This window comes from Saccopteryx leptura, chromosome 3 (genome assembly GCF_036850995.1).
Source record: "Saccopteryx leptura isolate mSacLep1 chromosome 3, mSacLep1_pri_phased_curated, whole genome shotgun sequence".
In the NCBI taxonomy this organism is placed as follows: Eukaryota; Metazoa; Chordata; class Mammalia; order Chiroptera; family Emballonuridae; genus Saccopteryx; species Saccopteryx leptura.
In genome coordinates this window covers 268,932,346-268,952,754 of record NC_089505.1, presented here as the reverse complement: position 1 = coordinate 268,952,754, position 20,409 = coordinate 268,932,346, and the positions used below count along the sequence as shown (strand labels likewise).

General features: G+C 36.1%; 1 protein-coding gene across 1 annotated transcript in view; it reads left to right on the top strand.

Moving 5' to 3' along the window:
* GTF2A1L (general transcription factor IIA subunit 1 like) overlaps positions 1–7,495 on the top strand; it is a 54,032-nt gene extending 46,537 nt beyond the window's left edge. The window contains exon 9 of the mRNA XM_066378307.1: positions 7,388–7,495. Coding sequence (XP_066234404.1) covers positions 7,388–7,495 — 108 coding nt within the window. The remainder of the gene's footprint in view (positions 1–7,387) is intronic.
* The last annotated feature ends 12,914 nt before the right edge of the window (positions 7,496–20,409 follow it).

Below are 20,409 nucleotides of genomic sequence, written 5' to 3'. Positions count from 1 at the left end.
CATTTCCCTGATGACTAATGAATGCATGTTTATTTACATCTTTGACTTTTTTCCTTAACAATTTCAGTATACTTGGGTGAAACCAGAGCTTGGTGTTTAGAATTGTAAAAATAAATCATTTTCACTAAAAATAAGTTTTTTTTCTTTCCTATAACATTTTATACAGATAGGAAATATCAGTTTAGGTGCCAATAAGCATAAGCATAAGAAGGAATAGGAAATAGAAAAGGGATCAAACTTAGTTTACTTCTTTATAAACTGTGTATTGTCTTCTATGGAGAAAACATTATGAAACACTAAATTATATGTGTATTCCAAAGAGGCACAAATAATTTTCTAGACCATAATGGATAAAGTATTTTTTGTTGTATTTTATTGTAGTTAATGACATAGTGCTTCGTATTTTTCAAAGTATTTTCTCAGACATTTTCTTTTGTTTCTTAAAACAAACAACCTTGTGAAGTAGGTAGAAGGAATGATATTAAATGTATAGTGTTAACAAATCTAGTGTTTGAGTGTGCACTCTAATTAATTAATATTTTAAGTACTAAAATTTTTAATGGAAACCAGGGCACTAGGGAACTACTGAAAAGTTTTTTTAAGGAAATGATAAAAAGATAGCGTGCAGAGAGAATGTACCTATAAGGTCAGAGTAGAGTGGGCACTGTGGCAGTGGATTTTTTTTTTTTTTTTTTTTTTTCATTTTTCTGAAGCTGGAAACAGGGAGAGACAGTCAGACAGACTCCCGCATGCGCCCGACAGGGATCCACCCGGCACGCCCACCATGGGGCGACGCTCTGCCCACCAGGGGGCGATGCTCTGCCCATCCTGGGCGTCGCCATGTTGCGACCAGAGCCACTGTAGCGCCTGGGGCAGAGGCCACAGAGCCATCCCCAGCGCCCAGGCCATCTTTGCTCCAATGGAGCCTTGGCTGCGGGAGGGGAAGAGAGAGACAGAGAGGAAAGCGCGGCGGAGGGGTGGAGAAACAAATGGGCGCTTCTCCTGTGTGCCCTGGCCGGGAATTGAACCCGGGTCCTCCGCACGCTAGGCCGACGCTCTACTGCTGAGCCAACTGGCCAGGGCAGTGGATTTTTATAAAAGAGTAGTTTTCCAGTTCTGGTCATTGGTTGGCTTGTTTCAAGTCGTATTGAAAGACTCAAGCAAATTAAGTTTTCAGTTGTCTGTTAAGAGCTTTACTACTAAGTGTGTTTTGAAGGCCAGTGGTGTCAGTTCTCCTTGGAAGAGTTACAAATGCAGAATTTTGAGTCTTACCCGAGACTACTGGATCAGAATATGCATTTTAACAAGACTTCCCAGGTGATTTGTGTGCTCATTAAATTTTGAGCAACACTTTTTCAAAGAGTATATTTCTGGTTCTGATTAGCATATGGAATTTACCTTTAAAATTTATGTTAACAATTGGGTAAATAGTTTGCAAATATTAAGATGTGCACTGAGGAAAGGTTAAATAAAGGTTACTGGTCAACATGCTGACTGAGAATTAACTACTTAAAGCATATGGACACGTTATTTCAGAAGCCTAGTGTATATCTAAAATTATTATAAAGGGTAAAGTAATAAGGACATCATGGGGAAGATTAGTGGTGAAATGAAACCTTTTACTATAGATGGGAGTATTCTATGCTATAAATTGGACACTATTTATAGTTAGATGTGAAACTTTGAATACGTTGCATCTTCATTTAACACTTTCAAACTTTTGTTTATAGCTGACTTTGTTCCTCAAATGCTAGTACAATAAGTTATTGCTAATTGTGTAGCATAGTAGCTCTCTCTCTCTCTCCATACATATATATATGAAGTCTACCGGAAAGTTCTGTCTGTTTCTATCACAAGTTTTGACATGTAAGCACATGTTTATTTGGCACATGTGTGCCTCTCTATTTTTATCACTTAATGTATACATAATGACATAGCAAATTAACTAAAACAAAGTTGATTCACATTAGTCTTATGTGTGAAGCGATAGTGTACCCATGGCTACTGATAAAGTTCATTTACGCCACTGTATTGTATACGAATTTCAACAAGGAAGAAATTCTACAGAAGCATGTAGAAATTTATTGAAAGTGTTTGGTGAAGGTACAGTTTCTGATAGGACATGTAGAAGATGGTTTGAAAAATTCGAAACATTATTTCGACCTTTCTAATAAGCCATGTTCTGAGCAACCATCTTTGATCGATGACGATGTTGTTAAGACCATGTTGGAGCAAGATCCTTTTCTGACAACATTGGAGATCGCAGAAAGGCTTAATTCAGCTCAGCAAACCATTTTGGACCATATTCAGAAGATAGGATTGGTGTGGAAATATTCAAGATGGATGTCACATGAATTAAGTCAGAAAAATTTGTATTTTGTTTTATTCCAAAAACGGACAGAACTTTCCGGTAGACCATATATATATATATATATATATATGTTTTGTTTTTTGAATTAATATAGCATACACATAATTAAAAACAACAAAACACTATAGAAGGTATACTATGCAGTCTGGTTCCCACTTTTTCACCATTTGTGCTTCCTACCAGTAGCTCCTGTCCCTGCCTTAGTACAAATAAATAATCAGTTATATTAGTCCCTTAATATATTTACAGAGTCTCTTTATTCAAGTACAAGCCTGAAAGGCAGCACAGACAATACTGTATTCTGTACCTTGTTTTTTAAAGGAGTAACAGTATATCTTGGAGATCTTTATGCTGGTATTTTTATAGCTATATATAACATCCCATTGTAGAATTACTAAGATTTATTTAACTAGTCCTCTATTGATGAATATTTGAGTTATTTTTGAGGTGGTTGCTGTTGAATGACCATGTACATAGGACATTTCATTTGTGTGGTTATATCTATTAAATAAATCCCCAGAAGTGAGATTACTGGGTTAAAGGGCAAATGTATATGGTTAGATACTGCAAAAATGCTCTCTTGGAGGATAGTCTAATAAATACTCCCATCACAATGTTTGAGAGTAGATTTCTTTTCCTACAATCTCGCCAACAGAGTATAATAAGACACCTGGATCTTTGTTATTATGAAATGTGGAAAATGATATCTTGGTGAAAATTTTAACTTTTTGTTTAAGGACCATTTGTATTTACTTTTATGTGAATGCTTGTTCATAATCTTTTCTATTGATTTCTAAGAGTTCTTTTATTTTGGGGGAAACTAGCCTTGATATATGCGGAAATACTTTTTCCTCAGCTCGCCCTCAGTGCTTTCTCTTTCTTTCATGCAGATTTAAAAATTTTATTTATTTATTTATTTTTTTCAGAGACAGTGAGAGTCAGAGAGGGATAAATAGGAACAGACAGACAGGAACGGAGAGAGATGAGAAGCATCAATCATCAGTTTTTTCGTTGCAACACCTTAGTTGTTCATTGATTGCTTTCTCATATGTGCCTTGACCGTGGGCCTTCAGCACACCAAGTAACTCCTTGCTCAAGCCAGCGACCTGGGTCCAAGGTGGTGAGCTTTGCTCACACCAGATGAGCCCGCACTCAAGCTGGCGACCTCGGGGTCTCGAACCTGGGTCTTCCGCATCCCAGTCCAACGCTCTATCCACTGCGCCACTGCCTGGTCAGGCTCATGCAGATTTTGAATTTGTCAACCTTTATCTTTATGATTTCTAAGTTTTAAGTCATGAATAGAAAATTCTTTCTTGCTTCAAGATTTTAAAGGGATTCACCATATTTTCTTCTAGTATTTCTTTGATTTATTTTTTAAAATGTAAGTTCTTGATCAATTTGGTGTTTATTTTTGGAGTATAATGTGTGGCATGTGATTCCAACTTTTTTTCTTGGTGGCTACCTAATTTTCCTAACATTATTTATTGAAAAGTCTGTTTTGTCCACATTGATAGAAGAGTGATTTATCATTTGCTAAATTTCTATATATATTTGGGTCTACTTTTTGATTTTATGTTTTATTGTTTGCTCTTGGGCCTGTACTACATTGGTTTAATTATTGAGGTTTTTAGTTATCTAGAAGGGTTAGCACTTCTTCATCATCTTCTTTTCCAGAATTTTCCTGGATGTTATGTTTATTTCTTTGTACTGACTTCAGAATCAGCTTGTCTGGTTCAAAACAAAGTCAGTTGGTATTTTCATTGAAATCACATTAAATTAACAGAATTTGGTATTTTAATAATGCTAAGGAGGAATAGGTTGCAGTTTTAAGTGGGATGTCCAGAAGAATGTGTTGGGTAAAGATCAAAAGGAGGTAAGAGAATAAACCATGAGGATATTGGTATGTAAGCATTTCAGACAGAGGGAACAGTAAAACCTAAGTGCTGAGGTAGACGTATACTTATGTGTTCAGGTAACAATGAGGAGGTCAGAGCAGTAAGTGAGGTGAAGGACAGGATTTTATAGTCCATTTTAAGGACTTTAGTTTTTGGATGGGAAATCATTGGAGAGTTTTGAGCAGAGAAATGACACCTGATTATATTTTTAATAGGACTACCCCTGGCTACTCTGTTTATAATAGATTGAAGTGAGACAAGGGTGAAAACAGGGAAACTAGTTATGGCATACATTAATACAGGTGAGAGAGGATAGTGGCTTAGACAAGAGTAATAATAGCAGTAGTGGAGCTGGGAGAAGTGGTTGGAAAATGAGTATGCTGTGTAGGTAGAACTAATATTTGCTGATGGATCCAGTCTGAGTGTGAGTAGGAAGCATAAAGAATATCTCTAAGATTTTTGGCCTGAGCACTTAGAAGAATGCATGTCCTTTTCCACTGAGATGGGGAAGACTGTGAGATTTGGGGGTGAGGTTATCTGTGTCCTAGTTTTAAATTTGTCTGACATTCAAGAAGAGATGCTTGAAGCATTTGCATGAGATTATGGAGTTTAGGAGAAAAGTGTGAACAGGAGATATGAATTGTGAGAGCCATCAGCATCTAGATGGTATTTAAAGCCATGAGATTAGTTATGATAGCCAAGAGAGTGGATATAAACAGAAAGAAGACTACTGATACACTAAAATTGAGAGGTAAGAGAGATGAAAAGTAATCAGTAAAGAAAATTAAGCACTGGTTAGATAGTCCTGTTGGTTAGAGCATTGGCCTGAAGCGCAGAGGTTGCCGATTTGATCCCTGGTCGGGGCATATATAGGAACAGATTGATGTTCCTGTCTCTCTCTCTCCTTTTGTCTCTGGCTAAAACTAAGAGATTTAAAAAAAAGAAAAAGAAATAAAAACTAAGAAGTTGGCTAGAGAATTAGGTAGAAAACCAGAAGTGTCCTAGCAGCTAAAAGAGAGTGTGTTGAATGGTACCAGTAGATCAAGTATTTTTAAAATTTTTTCCTAGCTATTTTCTCTTTTATTGCTGTGTAAATGAGCTCTTTATTTATGTCTTTTAATTGTTATTTATATACATAAAGGCTATGAATTTCTTTATATTTTGTATCAATACTGAATTCTTTTTTTTTTTTTTGGAGAGAGAAAGAGGCAGGAAGGGAGAGAGATGAGAAGTATCAACTCATAGTTGTGTCACTTTAGTTGTTTATTGATTGCTTCTCATACAAGCCTTGGTCTGGGGGTGGGGGGCTCCACATGAGCCAGTGTCCCTTTGCTCAAGCCAGTGGCCTTGGGCTCAAGCCAGTGACCTTTGGCCTCAAAGCAGTGACCATGGGGTCTTGTCAATGATCCCATGCTCAAGCCAGTGACACCGTGCTCAAGTTGGTGAGTCCATGCTCAAGCCAGATGAGCCCGCGTTCAAACTGATGACCTTGGGATTTTGAACCTGGGACCTCAGGGTCCCAAGTCAGTAGACTATCCATTGTACCATCATCAATTAGGCAATACTGAATAATTCCTATATTTAGTCATTTTAAAAATTATTTTAGGTTTTTCATACATGTAGTCATTGCATCTGCAAACTTATTTCATACTTTCCAATTCTTATATCCTGACTTCTTTCTTGTCTAATTGTATTGGCTAGTGTCTCTAGAGTGAAAAGTTGGATAATAGTGGCTGTACTTATTTATGTCCTGACTTCAGTGGGGATACATTTAGGTTTTCACCTTGTAAGCATTAAGTCAATAACTTTCAGGCTGAAGTAGGAGTGTGTGTGTATGTGTGCGTGCACACGTATGTGTGTAGGACATAGTCTTTGATTCTTATTTTGAGTTAAAAAATAAAGAAATGCATGAGTTTTATCAAGTGCTTTTTCAGTATTATTGGAGATGATTATATGATTTGTTGCCTCAGGTCTAGCAATATAGTTTTTATATTAATAAATTTCTAATATTGAATCTTTATTGAATTTCTAGCATAAATGTAATATAGTACTTGATAAATCTACTTGAAAGAGTTGTTACTGCTATTGTTTTCTTCTAATACTGGTCAGATTTTATCACCATTTCTGAGTTCAGGATTTTGTTGTCACTGTTGTGTTGAAATGCTTTAAGATATATGCAAGTGAAAATTTGGGAATCAAACTTTGACAAGAAATTTTCCATTATTAGGACTTTTCTTTTTACACATTAGGAGGTTTTTCATTATTGGGAAATTTTCCATTATTAGGACTTTCTTTTCACATTAGGAGGTTTATCCTTTCTATTTCCTTATGCTTCCACAAAATGCTTCTGAATAGTAATTACAGACTTCTGATTCCTGCTTTCACTATTTGCATCAACAACTAGGTTTAATTTTTACCCTTGACTTCAGATCATACATTTCTAAGGTTTTTAAAATAGGTAGTCATTTGTGGTTTTCCCAAAGGTAACAGTGATTTTATAATTTCTTACTTGAGATAGTAGGATTTCCTAGTTTTTATTTTGTCTGTGTCTAGGCTGACCTCCTGAATTCAAAGAATAGCTGATAGAATCTAGTAGATTGTAAGCTATATCTTCTGATTTTGCTTGGTGCTTTATTATGACTTTTTTCTTCAAAATGAAACACCACTTTAAAAGATTTCTGATATATTAACTACATCCTCTTTGTTTATTTCTTTGCAGACATCCTGAGCTGTTTGCTGTTCTTGAACATTCCAGGCATGCCCCTCCTCAGGACTCTAGCAGTTCTGTTTGCTTTGCTAACTGCTCTCCAGTCAATATCTTCCTGGCTTTATACCTCAACTTCTTTAAGTCTTCGTTCTGATGTTATCTCCTAAGTCAGGCCCACCCTTTCATAGTAGTTATCACCTTTAAATATTCTATATAATTTATATATTTACTAGGTTTCTGTTTCTCCCATCCTTTCTAAAATATAAACTCTTCAAAGATAGGAGTTATCTTGAGGTCTTATTTTTAAAGCACTGCTATTTAGGGTCAGAATAATCACATGTGATGCACAGATAAATGTAAATATTAATCTTTTGACTTTAAAATTATTAATTTAGACTATTTTTCTCCCTCCAGGTTCATCGAAGCAAGAACAAATGGAAATTCTATTTGAAAGATGGTGTTATGTGTTTTGGAGGGAGAGACTATGTATTTGCAAAAGCCATTGGTGATGCAGAGTGGTAAAACTTAATGAGCTCAATAAATCATAAACATCAATGGACTATATTATGTTTAGTGAAACTTATTTTTATTTAAATATAGTCCACAGAGCTGTTCAAATATTTAGTTCACTGTATGGAATTCAATAAAATATAATTCAGATGCAGATACAAATATACAATTTTATATTGCTTTTATTTACTAACTTGAAAGCGTTTTTTTAAAAACCATCATTACTATTACAAAATATAGATGCATCAGGTGTGATGAAGCAGGAAGAGATGCCACATTTATTTCATCTTGAATTTAAGTCAGACTGTAACTCCCCTTCATTGTAAAGTCAATATCAGTTATTCGATTGAGGCTGGTGTTCCATTTCTCACCAAGTAAGTAGTGGGATATTCCTGAAGACGTCTGTGGGTCTTTTAGTCTACACTCCTTGCTAGCAATATGCTGATTGTGCAAGCCTAGGTGGTCCCATGGAGGCAAATGCCTCTGCTAAGCCCATCTGTACATGAACATGAAAATCTCTGTTGATGCCAGGGTTCCTGAGCTTATTCTGTGGCTAGGTCATTTTTCTGTTGTTATTCTTTCTCTCTGGGGAATTTTGAGGGAGCAGTAGGTTAGGTTCCCATTCTACTTCTTGAAACTCAGACTTCTGTCCCCTTCCTAGTCATAGTGGGTTTTCCCTCTCCTTAATTTTTTTCTATTTTTCTTATAGTGGAAGACCACTTTGAAAACTTTCTCTCTCAAAGATACTACTTCTCTTCCTTTTCTTAACAGGGAATTCCCTCACTGAGTTTAGGCTTTCTAAAACAAAATTCAGGAGAAGACATTTTCTTCAGGAACCTCTACTTTGGCCAGAAGAGCTTGCCTAATCTTATTTGTGACAAGAAGACCTGGGTAACTGTCCTAAAATCAGGGAGAGAAAATGTAAACATAAATAAATAGCTCTCATTTTCTTGCACCAGTAAAAACAAAGCAAATCATCCCCAAAACTATTTCTTAATTCTGCCTTCCTTAGTACATTCAAATCCATCAAAGGAACATTTCCCTCCTCATTCTGCTTTTCAGGGGGTGGAGTATACATGGTCTCTAAACTTAGGATCCCTACTTTCATCTCTGAACAGTTTTCTTCAAGACACACTCTCATACAGAAATCAGAGCTGGGATGAGTGGCTTTGGTCTTTTGGTCTGTGAAAGGTCCCTATGGATTAAATACCTGAATCTGGCAGTCACACAGTGAAGTCCCCATTTCTTTTCTCGAGGCAACCCCAATTATAGAGTTTAATTTACTTTGACACTTGTCTTGTTTTGTCCAATGAACTCAGCTACTACTGGGAGATAATTTTAAAATCTGGATAAATCTCTTCTGGGCCTTGGACAACATGTGTGGGGTACTATCTTTGGTCTAAAATTGCAGCTATGCGAGGGTTTAGTCTGTACTACAAGTGGGCTGGTCCCAAATAGATTCTCCAGCTATGTCCTCTTCATCCTCAGTAATTATCCTTTACCCTACCACCACTGCTATTCCAGATCCTTCTCTGCCTATTGAAAACTTCCAGGTGTTGTGAGTTCTCTTCATGGATGTTGCCTACCATGAATGACCATATATTCTACATGGGAAGCAAAAAGAGGGCACTTTTCTTTATGTCTGTCCTTGAAATGCCCCTCCAGGGCTGAGGCTTACACTCTCTAGTGTCTGTCCTGCTTCCTCTTCCCAGGCTCCTCTAGGCACTCTGTGTGTGCTGTTTGCAAACCTTAATTCAAATTAAGGGCTAATTTTATTGACAAGGTGAATTCACTTGGGGTTTGGTTTGAGTGTTTGGGAGAGACAGTAGTTTCTAAAATTTCTTTTTTCCACTGAATTTTAAAATGTCACTTTCCTTCAGTGATTTTTTTAGTAGCATATTGCAGATACTGTTATTACAGAGGTCATCTTTATTTATGTGGTGAGAAAAAAGGCACAGTTGTCATATTTGAGTCTTTGCATGCCTTCATGTCCTTGATCTTTTAAAAATTAAAAAAAAAATAAAGTAAATCAACTTAAATGTTGGCTTACCACAAAATAAAACAAAATCTAATAACAATTATCCTGTATGCCAATATAAATGATGGTAGTTTTGGTGGTGATTGCAGAGAATTAAGAGATTGCTCATTTACTTTGGTCTCATTGTCTTTTTATTAGTTTCAAATAATGCTAGAAAAATGTTGGTTCTTGAGTTGTTTAAATGAGTGATTTTCACAATTTTTATATAATATACTTTAATAACAGGAATATGTTTGCATGTACATAGATACACATAACAAATGAAACAAAAATTTCAGAAAATCATGCTTATCTTTAGCACATGATAGCTTCTCATATTTTCTATTCGATTTTGTTCTATTGCACATAAAAATGATGTTATTGACCCAACATTGATTTCATTACCTACTGATGGATCATGATTTATATTTAAACATTTTTAATGCATGTGTTAAAGTGAGACAAATCTTATTCCAAAAGAGAGAATTATTTTTTTAAAGAATTTTTAAAAATTTTACTGATTTTAGTGAGAGAGGGAGAGAGAGAGAGATATAGAGATAGAGATAGAGATAGAGATAGAGAGAGGAACATTGAGCTGTTCCTCTATTTGACCTGACCGGGAATCGAACTGGCAACCTCTGAGCTTTAGGACGATGCTCTAACCAACCGAGCTATCTGGCCAGGGAAAAAATTATTCTTTAAGCCATATGAGTTGGTGCAGTTTATCCAAGACTTGGCTTTGATATGATATTACTTTTAGGAGCCTCTTCACCATGTCTAAACTAAACATTTCTTGTTGAATATTATTAGAAAATACCAAAAGTAGGTTCTAAGTTCTTATAAATACAAAATCCTGGCAGATGTCACCCTATACTCATTTATAGGTAGAGGTTACAATTATAGAAGTTATATTTGCTGTATTACATTATACTTTTACAAAATTTCATTTATCATAATTCCCAATTCAAACTTTCATGCTCCCATGGTACAGTGGTTTCTTACATACTTTCTACCTCTCCCTGTAGGCTAAGATCATGCTGAGTTTGCATAGTTAGTGTCTAGGGACTGACAAGCTGGCCTTGGCTAGAATACATTTTTTTACCTATTTTATTCAATGTGCTATAATACATGTAAATAATCATATGTATACCTGAGACTTCATAGGTTAGGAGACTCCAATTCTGGCTGAGGTTCTCTGTTTCAGTCATTTAAGTTGTGTTGAAAAACTTTAGACTGAATAGCAGCAGTTAATTAAAGTGGTGAACAGGGAAGTTTTGTGGGGAATTTTCCTTTGACTCATGTTAGTAGGTTAATATTATGCTGTTTTTCAAGTAAATATACTCTAATCCAGGTGGGAACTTTGTGATTTATAACTACAAACCTAAATTATAAATAGTAAGCCCATGGCAATAACTCTTAGAAAGAAACTCAATATTAATAAAAATATTGCACATTTCAGAGAAAAGATTATTTCCAATTATGAGCACATTTATTAAAATCTTTGTTACCTAAAGACTCTTAATTTACACATGAAGTTAATACCTTTCTGAAGAAACTAAAACCAAGTGGTAGGAATGGAGGACAAAACACCTTTTGAAAATGTTTTGTAAGACAAGATGAGTGATTCTAGGTTGATTAACCCCTTTTAGTCATTTTGCAACTTACTAGTGATAGTATCAAACATTGTGAATAAAAGCTAGAAATATAAATTTCTTGAGCATTTGATGTTTTTATTATTTATATATGAGATTATACAGCATAAGAATACACCACTTTCTATGAGACCATCTCATAAGGGGGGAAGGCTTCCCTTATGATTGTTTTATATTTCAGTTATGAATGAAGTAAAAAAATATTAACCACCTACCATGTGTAAGGCTTTAGAGTAGATACAGTGGGAAAAACAAATAAAAGAGTGTATCACTAGAGAAATCTATAACATAGGTGAAATAAGAGATATACAGTTCATGTAAAGAGAATATTACCCAGCAGTGTAGAATAAGACAAATGGGTGCTACAGGTGACAAGTGCTAAAGATGTGCAAAGAAAGAAAACATTGTGGGTTGCATATTATTTTTGCCTTTTATTTCCAGGAAAGCTGGTGTCTTGACTCTAGTAGATTGGGCTGGGGATTAAGGATTGCTTAATAAAGAAGGGAAACCTGTAGTAGGGGGTCTTAAAGGGCGCAGAAGGAGAACTGGTAAGGAAAAAGGTGTTTCAGGTGGTGAAAATGTCATGGCTACCAGAATGGAGTACAGGTCATAGCTAGGGAAAAGTAAGTGGAACAATTTGTTTCATGTAGAAAAACAGAACTTAAAGTGAGCATATTTGAGGGTGGATTCTGGAGCTTTTTAAATGTTAAACTGGAAGAGAAAACTTAAATTTATAGGTAATGATGAGCTGCTCAGCATTTTTGGCAGGTATGTATTAAAATGAAATAGAATATTAGGCAAATTAATCAGTAGTTGTAAGTATGAGAGTGTGGACATGGGAAAGATTGGATAGTAATAAAAGTGAGGGAAATAGGGCAGGACCCCAGAGATAAGAGGAAATGACCTGAGATGTGGGTGTGGCATTAGGAATGCAAGATAACTGATGTGGAATATAATTCAAAGGAATAACTGGGAGGTCTTAGTGAATAAAAGGATATGAGAATGAGGCAAACAGTAAACTATAATTCTTTATGGTAAAACTTAAATTATAGTCTGACTGGTGGTGATACAGTGTATAGAGCATTGAACTAGAACTCTGAGGGTCCCAAGTTCAAAACCGCGAGGTTGCCAGATTGAGCACAGGCTCATCAGCTTGAGCATGGGGTCATCAACATGACCCCATGGTTGCTGAATTGAGCCCAAAGGTCACTGGCTTGCAGCCCAACATCACTGGCTTGATCAAGGAGTCACTGACTCGGCTGGAGCCCCCTGGTCAATGCACATATGAGAAGCAATCAATGGGGAGTGACGTCAGAGAAATGGCGCTGTAAGGAGCAATACAGATAAATCTCAAAATTTCAACAAGATCTTCAACCAGAGACAGAAAAATCTATCCTAGAGCCTCCAGAAGTCCCGCACTGAATGCAAAGTACTATCAACAAAACCACCCTCAGATGCCATTAAGGAAAAGGAAATCGAATATCATGGATACAAAAGACAGAGAGATAGCACAGATAGATGAGGAAAATCTATAAAGAAAAAATTTAATATATTGGAAACCTTGGAGGTAAATGACAGAGAATTTAAAATAGAAATCCTAAAAATACTCTATATAAGAAAACACAGAAAGGCAATTTAGGGAGCTCAGAAAACAACAAACACAAAGAATATATCACCAAGGAAAATGAAACTATAAAAACAAATCAAACAGAGATGAAAACTCAATTCACGAGCTGAAAAATGAGGTAACAAGCTTAGCTAATAGAACAGGCCAGATAGAAGGTAGGATTAGTGAAATAGAAGACAAGCAACTTGCACAACAGAGAGAAGAAGAAAGTGATGCAAAAATTAAAAAAAAATGAGAAAGCCCTTCAGGAATTGTCTGATTCCATAAAAAATACTAACATAAGAATAATAGGTATATCGGAAGAGAGAAAATGGAATGGAGAACATATTCAAACAAATAATAGATGAGAACTTCCCAAGCCCGTGGAAAGAACTAAAGTCTCAAATTCAAGAAGCAAACAGAACACCGAGTTTTCTTAATCCCAACAAACCTACTCCAAGGCACATCATAATGAAATTGGCACAAACCAATGACAAAAAATTCTCAAGGCAGCCAGGGAAAAGAAGAATACAACATATAAAGGAAGGCCTATTAGATTATCATCGGATTTCTCAACAGAAACTCTACAAGCTAGAAGAGAGTGGACACCAATATTTAAAGTCCTAAAAAAGAGGAACTTTCAGCTAAGAATACTATACCCATCAAAGCTATCCTTCAAATATGAAGGAGAAATAAAAACATTCACAGATAGATAAAAGATGAGGGAATTTATCATCAGAAAACCCCCACTCCAGGAATTACTAAAGGGGGTTTTCCAACCAGATACAAAGAACAAAACAAAACCGAAAGTAAAAGCTCCAAGAAGAACACAATAAAACCAAATTTAAACTGTGACAAAAAACAAAAAGGGGGGAGAGGACAAAGATTAACAGTAGCAAAGGATGATGGAGTGCAGAAGTACAAGATAGTGTACTACAATGAACAGGGTAGGAACTCTTTTCATTACTTAATGGTAACCACTTTTGAAAAAACCACCACAGAAGCACATGAGTTATAAAAGATAGCAACAGAGGAAAGAAGTATGGATTACAACCAAACAAAAACAAAGGATAGAAAAACAGAAGAATCAAACGACACAAAACTAATAGAAAGCAATGTATAAAATGACAATAGGGAACCCACAAGTGTCAATAATTACACTAAATGTAAACTAATTAAACTCACCAATATAAAGGCACAGAGTAGCAGAATGGATTAAAAAAGAAAATCCAACTGTATCCTGCCTACAAGAAACTCATCTAAGCAACAAGGATAAGAACATTCAAAGTGAAAGGCTGGAAAACAATACTCCAAGCAAACAACACCCCAAAAAAAGGAGGTGTAGCAATACTCATATCTGATAATGCTGACTACAAGACAGCAAAAGTACTCAGAGACAAAAATGGCCATTTCATAATGAATAAGGGGACACTGAATCAAGAAGACATAACAATTCTTAATATATATGCACCAAACCAAGGAGCACCAAAATATATAAGACAGCTACTTATTGACCTTAAAATAAAAACTGACAAAAATACAATCATACTTGGAGACTTCAATACACTGCTGATGGCTCTAGAGCAGTCATCCAAACAGAGAATCAATAAAGATATATTGACCTTCAACAAAACACTAGAGCACCTGGATATGATAGACATCTACAGGACATTTCATCCCAAAGTGACAGAGTATACATTTTTCTCCATTGTACATGGATTATTCTCAAGAATTGACCATATGTTGGGCCACAAAAATAACATCAGCAAATTCAGAAAAATCGAAGTTGTACCAAGCATATTTTCTGATCATAAAGCCTTGAAACTAGAATTCAACTGCAAAAAAGAGGAAAAAATCCCACAAAAATGTGGAAACTAAACAACATACTTTTAAAAAATGAATGGGTCAAAGAAGAAATAAGCTCAGAGATCAAAAGATATATACAGACTAATGAAAATGACAATACGACATATTAGAATCTATGAGATGCAGCAAAAGCAGTGATAAGAGGGAAGTTCATATTACTTCAGGCCTATATGAACAAACAAGAGAGAGCCCAAGTGAGCCACTTAACTTCATACCTTAAGGAACTGGAAAAAGAACAAAAACAACCCAAAACCAGCCGAAGAAAGGAGATAATAAAAATCTGAGCAGAAATAAATGAAATAGAGAACAGAAAAACTATAGAAAAAATTAATAGAACCAGGAGCTGGTTCTTTGAAAAGATCAACAAAATTGACAAACCCTTGGCAAGACTTACCAAGAATAAAAAAGAAAGGACTCATATAAACAAAATCCAAAATGAAAGAGGATAAATCACTACGGATATTATAGATATACAAAGAATTATTGTAGAATACTATGAAAAACTATTTGCCACTAAATTCAACAATCTAGAAGAAATGGGTAAATTCCTAAAACAAGACAACCTTCCTAAACTGAGAAAAGAAGAAGCAGAAAGCCTAAACAGACTAATTAGTAGGGAAGAAATAGAAAAAACGATTAAAAACCTCCCCCAAAATAAAAGTCCAGGCCCAGACGGTTATACTAGCGAATTCTATCAAACATTCAAAGAAGACTTGATTCCTATTCTGCTGAAAGTCTTCCAAAAAATTGAAGAAGAAGCAATACTTTCAAACACATTCTATTAGGCCAACATAACCCTCATACTGAAACCGGGCAAGGACAGCACAAAAAAATAAAACTACAGACCAATATCTCTAATGAATACAGATGCTAAAATACTAAACAAAATACTAGCAAATCGAATACAACAACATATTAAAAAAATAATACATCATGATCAAGTGGGATTCATCCCAGAATCTCAAGGATGGTTCAACATACGTAAAATGGTTAACGTAATACACCATATCAACAAAACAAAACCACATGATCTTATCAATAGATGCAGAAAAGGCATTCGATAAAATCCAACACAATTTTATGTTTAAGACTCTCAAAATATAGAAGAAAAATATCTCAACATGATAAAGGCCATATATGATAAACCATCAGCTAACATCATATTAAATGGCACAAAAATGAAGGCTTTCCCTCTTAAATCCGGAACAAGACAGGGTTGTCCACTCGCCACTCTTATTTAATGTGGTGCCAGAGGTTCTAGCCAGAGCAATCAGACAAGACAAAGAAATAAAAGGCATCCATATCGGAAAAGAAGAAGTAAAGGTATCACTTTTTGCAGATGATATGATCCTATACATCGAAACCCCAAAGAATCTACAAAAAGACTACTAGAAACAATAAGCCAATACAGTAAGGTCGCAGGATACAAAATAAACATACAAAAGTCCATAGACTTTCTATATGCCAACAATGAAACATTTGAGAACGAACTCAAAAAAATAATCTCCTTCATGATTGCAACAAAAAAATTTTTAAAAAACCTAGGAATAAACATAGCAAAGAATGTAGGACCTATATAATGAAAACTACAAGGCATTGTTAAGGGAAATCGAAAAAGATACGAGATGGAAGAATATTCCTTGTTCTTGGATAGGAAGAATAAATATAATCAAAATGGCCATATTACCCAAAGCAATATATAAATTTAATGCAATTCCCATAAAAATTCCAATGACATTTTTTAAAGAAATGGAACAAAAAATCATCAGATTTATATGGAACTTTAAAAAACCCTGAATAGGCTCTGGACAGTTTGCTCAGTGGTAGAGTGTCGGCCTGGTGTGCAGGAGTCCTGGGTTCGATTCCCGGCCAGGGCACACAGGAGAAGCGCCCATCTGCTTCTCCACCCCTCCCCCTCTCCTTCCTCTCTGTCTCTCTCTTCCCCTCCCACAGCCAAGGCTCCATTGGAGCAAAGTTGGCCCGGGTGCTGAGGATGGCTCTGTGGCCTCTTCTTCAGGCGCTAGAATGGCTCTGGTTGCAACAGAGCAATGCCCCAGATGGGCAGAGCATTGCCCCCTGGTGGGCGTGCCAGGTGGAACCCGGTCAGGCACATGCGGGATTCTGTCTGACTGCCTCCCCATTTCCAGCTTCAGAAAAATACAAAAAAAAACCCCCCCAAAACAAACAAAATAAAACACTGAATAGCCAAAGCAATCCTAAAGAAAAAGAACAAAGCTGGGGGCATTACAATACCTGACTTCAAACTATATTATAGAGCCACAACAATCAAAACAGCATGGTATTGGCAGAAAAATAGACACTCAGACCAGTGGAACAGGATAGAAAGTCCAGAAATAACACCACATATATATGGTCAAATAATTTTTGATAAAGGGGCCAACAACACACAATGGAGAAAAGAAAGCCTCATCAACAAATGGTGCTGGGAAAACTGGAAAGCTACATGCAAAAGAATGAAACTCGACTACAGTTTGTCCCCTAGTACTAAAATTAATTCAAAATGGATCAAAGACCTAAATATAAGACCTGAAACAATAAAGTACATAGAAGAAGACATAGGTTCTAAACTCATAGACCTTGGTTTTAAAGAGCATTTTATGAATTTGACTTCAAAGGCAAGGGAAGTGAAGGCAAAAATAAATGAATGGGACTACATCAGACTAAGTTTTTGCTCAGCAAGAGAAACTGACAAGAAAATAGACAGCCAACTATATGGGAAAGGATATTTTCAAACAACAGCTCAGATAAGGGCCTAATATGCAAAATATACAAAGAACTCATAAAACTCAACAACAAACAATCCAATAAAAAAATGGGAAGAGGACATGAACAGACACTACTCTCAGGAAGAAATACAAATGGCCAACAGATATATGAAAAGATGTTCATCTTCATTAGTTATTAGAGAAATGCAAATCAAAACTGCAATGAGATATCACCTCACACCTGTTAGATTAGCTATTATTAACAAGACAGGTAATAGCAAATGTTGGAGAGGCTGTGGAGAAAAAGGAACCCTCATCCACTGTTGGTGGGAATGTAAAGTAGTACAACCATTATGGAAGAAAGTATGGTGGTTCCTCAAAAAACTGAAAATAGAACTACCTTATGACCCAGCAATCCCTCTGGGTATATACCCCCAAAACTCAGAGACATTGACACATAAAAACACATGCAGCCGCATGTTCATTGCAGCATTGTTCACAGTGGCCAAGACATGGAAACACCCAAAAAGCCCTTCAATAGATGACTGGATAAAGAAGATGTGGCACATATACACTATGGAATACTACTCAGTCATAAGAAATGATGACATCAAATCATTTACAACAAAATGGTGGGATCTTGATAGCAGTATACAGAGTGAAAGAAGTAAATCAGAAAAAACCAAGAACTGCATTATTCTATATGTAGGTGGGACATAAAAGTGAGACTAAGAGATATTGACAGGGGTGTGGTAGTTATGGGGGGGGGAAGGGAGAGGGGAAGGAGGAGGGGGAGAGGCACAAAGAAAACTAGATAGAGTATGACGGAGGACAATCTGACTTTGGGTGATGGGTATGCAACATAATTGATAAGATAACCTGGACATGTTTTCTTTTAACATATGTACCCTGATTTATTGATGTCACCCCAGTAAAATTAATAAAAAAAGCAATCAATGAACAACTAAAGTGATGCTACTACGAGTTGATACTTACTCTCTCTTACTGTCTCTTTTTTTTTTGCTAAAAAACAAAGCAAAACAAAAACCCACAAAAAACTAAAGTTATAATATAGAAAGTAAAGATCAATATTTGTGGAAAAGGCCATACAAGTTATTTTCAGAGTGTATGTACAGTTCCTTGGGCTCAAACAATATTTAAAAGTGTGTAATTTAGCTTGACCAGGTGGTGGCACAATGGATAGAGTGTTGGAGACAGATGCAGAGGATCCAGGTTCAAGCCCTGAGGTCGCTGGCTTGAGCACAGGCTCATTGGGCTTGAGTGCGGGGTTGCTGGCTTGAGTTTGGGAACATAGACATGACTCTATGGTTGCTAGCTTGAGCCCAAAGGTCACTGACTTGAAGCCCAAGGTCACTGGCTTGAGCAAGGGGCCACTCGCTCTGCTCTAACCCCCCAGTCAAGGCACATATGAGAAAGCAATCAACAAACAACTAAGATGCCACAACAAAGGATTGATTCTTCTCATTTCTCTCCCTTCCTGTTTGTCCCTATTTGTCCTTCTATCTCTTTGTATCTGTCACACAAACAGAAATTGTGTAATTTAAAGTTTTTTCACAAGGATATGTTTCATTTTTGTTTTGCTTTCTGCTTTTTGTTTACTTAGTTGTTTTGGCTTGGGGATTTATGTATAAATCAGAAGTTATGTATGTAGATAGCAACATGACTAATTAGTATTCTCATATCACTGAAACAAATTCTAGGATACTAGCTTATAAGAGAAAGGACTGCATCTGAGTAAATACATGCAACTAGTTATGGAGTAAAAAAGACAGAAATATGAAAAACATTCCAGAATTTTATAGAGTTTATAATATTTTATAATCTTTTTTTTTTTGTATTTTTTTTTTTGAAGTGAGAAGTGGGGAGGCAGAGAGACAGACTTCCGCATATGCCCAACCAGGATCCACCCGGCAAGCCCACTAGGGGGCAATGCTGTGCCTATCTGGGGCATTGCTTCATTGCAACTGAAGCCATTCTAGTGCCTGAGGCAGAGGCCATGGAGCCATCCTCAGCGCCCGGGCCAACTTTGTTCCAATGGAGCCTTGGCTGTGGGTGGGGAAGAGAGAGAGAGAAAGGAGAGAGGGAAGGGTGGAGAAGCAGATGGGTGCTTCTCCTGTGTGCCCTGACCAGGAATCAAACCTGGGACATTCACATGCTAGGCTGATGCTCTACCACTTAGCCAAATGGCCTGGGCCTTATAATCTATTTTGAATCACTTTGCACAATGATGTTAAGATTGAAAACAGACTAAATGTGTTAGAGAGTCTAGTTATGACTACATTTATTTAATACAATGTCAAAGAAGAGCTAAAACCTGGAAAGAGCCCAGACATTCATTAATAGGAGAATGGAAAACAGTGCTATGTTTATATAATAGAATCTTACTCATCAATGAAAAGGAATAAACTGATTCTAGCAATAGCGTGGATGAATAGCAAAAACACTGTGTTGAGTTAAAGAAGCCTACACAAACAGTATATACTGTATGATTCCATTTATGTGAAGTTCTACAAGCAAAACTAAACTGTGGAGAAAACCCAGAATTATTGTTACCTCAGGTAGTGGGAATGAGGAAATAACTAGGAAGGGGCATGAGGGAACTTTCTGAGTGTGATAGTATTCTATATCTTTATTGAGATTTTGAGTCACATGAGTGTGTTCATTTCTCAAAACTCATTAAATGGTAGCTTAGGATTTGTCCATTTCACCATATGTAAATTTTACCTAAAAGTATAAACAAATAGTGAACCTTGGTTAATGATAAGCATGCTAAAGTATTTAGGGATGACAGGTACTGAAATCTGAAACTTACTTTAAATGTATCAGAAATGATAAATACTGGATAGATAATTATATAGTTTGTAATAAAAGGGATATAGTAAAATGTTGACTCTCAAATATGGGTGTGTGTTACATAATTCTCTCAACTTTATGTTTGAAAATGTGCAAAATAAAAATCTGGGGAAAATTTAAAGAACTTTGGATGACTATAATTTGTTGATATGGAAGGCAGCAAAACACAGTAGTTATGAAACTGG